Consider the following 1738-nt stretch of genomic DNA (forward strand, 5'->3'; position numbering starts at 1 on the left):
GAACAAGGCTGTGCCGCACGGCGGGACGCTGTCGAACGCGTACAACCTGAGCGCCGTGACGCTGGGCTCCGGCGTGATTGCGCTGCCGTCCACGTTCCAGGCGACGGGCGTTGTCACGTCGGTCATCGTGCTGATCGCGATCACGATGAGCACTGTGTACTCGGTGTACATCATGATGCAGGCCGCGGACAAGACGGGTCGGCGGCTGTACTCGTACGAGGCGCTGGCGCGCGGGCTGCTTGGGCGCGGGTGGGACTACCTTGCTGCGTTCCACTTGTGGATGTTCTGCTTCGGGTCGTGCGTGTCGTACGTGATCTCGACAGGCGACCTGCTGTCGCGCGCGACGGACGACCCGTCTGTAAACAGCTTCGTGCGGACGGCGTGGGGCAACCGCGTGCTTGTGATCCTTATCTGGTCGTGCGTGATGCTGCCGCTGTCGATCCCGAAGGAGATCAACTCGCTGCGCTATTTCTCGGTCGTTGGCGTGACGTGCATGATGAACTTTGTGGCTGTCATCGTGATCCACTCTGCGATGAACGGGTTCGAGAACGGGCGGCCGGTCCACCAGCCGCATATGTTTAAGACGGGCAACAACGCGATTGTGGGGTTCTCGAGCATCCTGTTCGCGTTCCTCGCACAGACGAACGTGTTCGAGGTGGCGCGCGAGACGCCGAACCCGACGCCCGGGCGGATCTCGAAGGACCTAGCGATCAGCCAGGTAGTGTGCTGTGCGCTGTACGTGCTGGCGGGCTTGTTCGGGTACCTGGACTTTGGCGAGCAGATCACGGACTCGATTCTGCTGCACTACAACGTGCGCCGCGACGTGCTCGTTGCGATCGCGTACGTTGGGATCGGCGTGAAGATGTGCGTCGGGTTTGCGATCTGCATGCAGCCGTCGCGCGACGCGGTGTACTACTGCCTCGGCTGGCACTTCCCGATGTTCAAGGACATCCGGACGGTGCCGTTCTGGCTGAACGCTGTGATCTGCACTGGGCTCTCCGTGTTTGCGCTTGTGCTGGGGCTGTTCATCCCGAATGTGAAGGTGGTGTTTGGGCTTGTGGGCAGCTTCTGCGGCGGGTTCCTGGGGTTCATCTATCCAGCTCTGTACGTCATGTACGCCGGCAACTGGGGTCTTCGGCAGGTGGGCTGGCTCCACTACGTCTCGACGTACTTGCTGCTGATCGCCGGCGTGGTTGCTGTCGTTTTCGGCACGGTTGCCTCGATCTACGGCGAGGTGCACTGAGCAGCGGCGAGGCAGCCGCGCTTGTCTGCGGTGGTCGCTGCGTGTTTGTTTCACACGTGTGGAGGAGAGCGGGGAGGGGCAAAGGCGCCGGCGGAGCGGTTTTTTTTTGGGTGCTGCCTCCGAGCACGTTGCACTCATGGGCGCTCTCCGCACGCCTCCCCACCCGCTTCTCCCCCGTACTTCCTCTCCGCATCTCCCTCTGCGTGCGTGCCTTTCTTCACCTTGCTGTGCCCCCGCGTGTCTTTGGTGTTGTTTGTGGGTTGCAGTAGTGTCGCACAGGAGGGAAAGCGTTGGAGAGCAGAGCAAGCACTCGTCGCTTGGAGCTGACGGCCGCTGTGTGGCGGGACTCGCGGTGTTTTCGTGTTTGCTAATATCTGCACTGTTTGATGTTGTGTCATAAACCAGTGGTGCACACGCATGTGTCTCTGCTTACACTCGACGGAAACCGCGCAGAGCAAGTGGGTGGGGATTTAGTGGACCATTTTTCTACCAGGC

The 1738-nt window shown here is 61.3% G+C and overlaps 1 protein-coding gene across 1 annotated transcript; it reads left to right on the top strand.

Annotated features, from left to right (window-relative positions):
- On the top strand, positions 1 to 1243 carry LmxM_27_1580a_1 (uncharacterized protein; the record flags this gene model as incomplete). The annotated part of the gene is made up of 1 exon (XM_003886540.2): positions 1 to 1243. A coding segment is annotated over one exon (1243 nt), but the record flags the coding sequence as incomplete, so codon positions are not given.
- Positions 1244 to 1738: the final 495 nt, after the last annotated feature.

Source organism: Leishmania mexicana, contig 18 (genome assembly GCF_000234665.1).
Source record: "Leishmania mexicana MHOM/GT/2001/U1103 WGS CADB00000000 data, contig 18, whole genome shotgun sequence".
Taxonomy (NCBI): Eukaryota; Euglenozoa; class Kinetoplastea; order Trypanosomatida; family Trypanosomatidae; genus Leishmania; species Leishmania mexicana.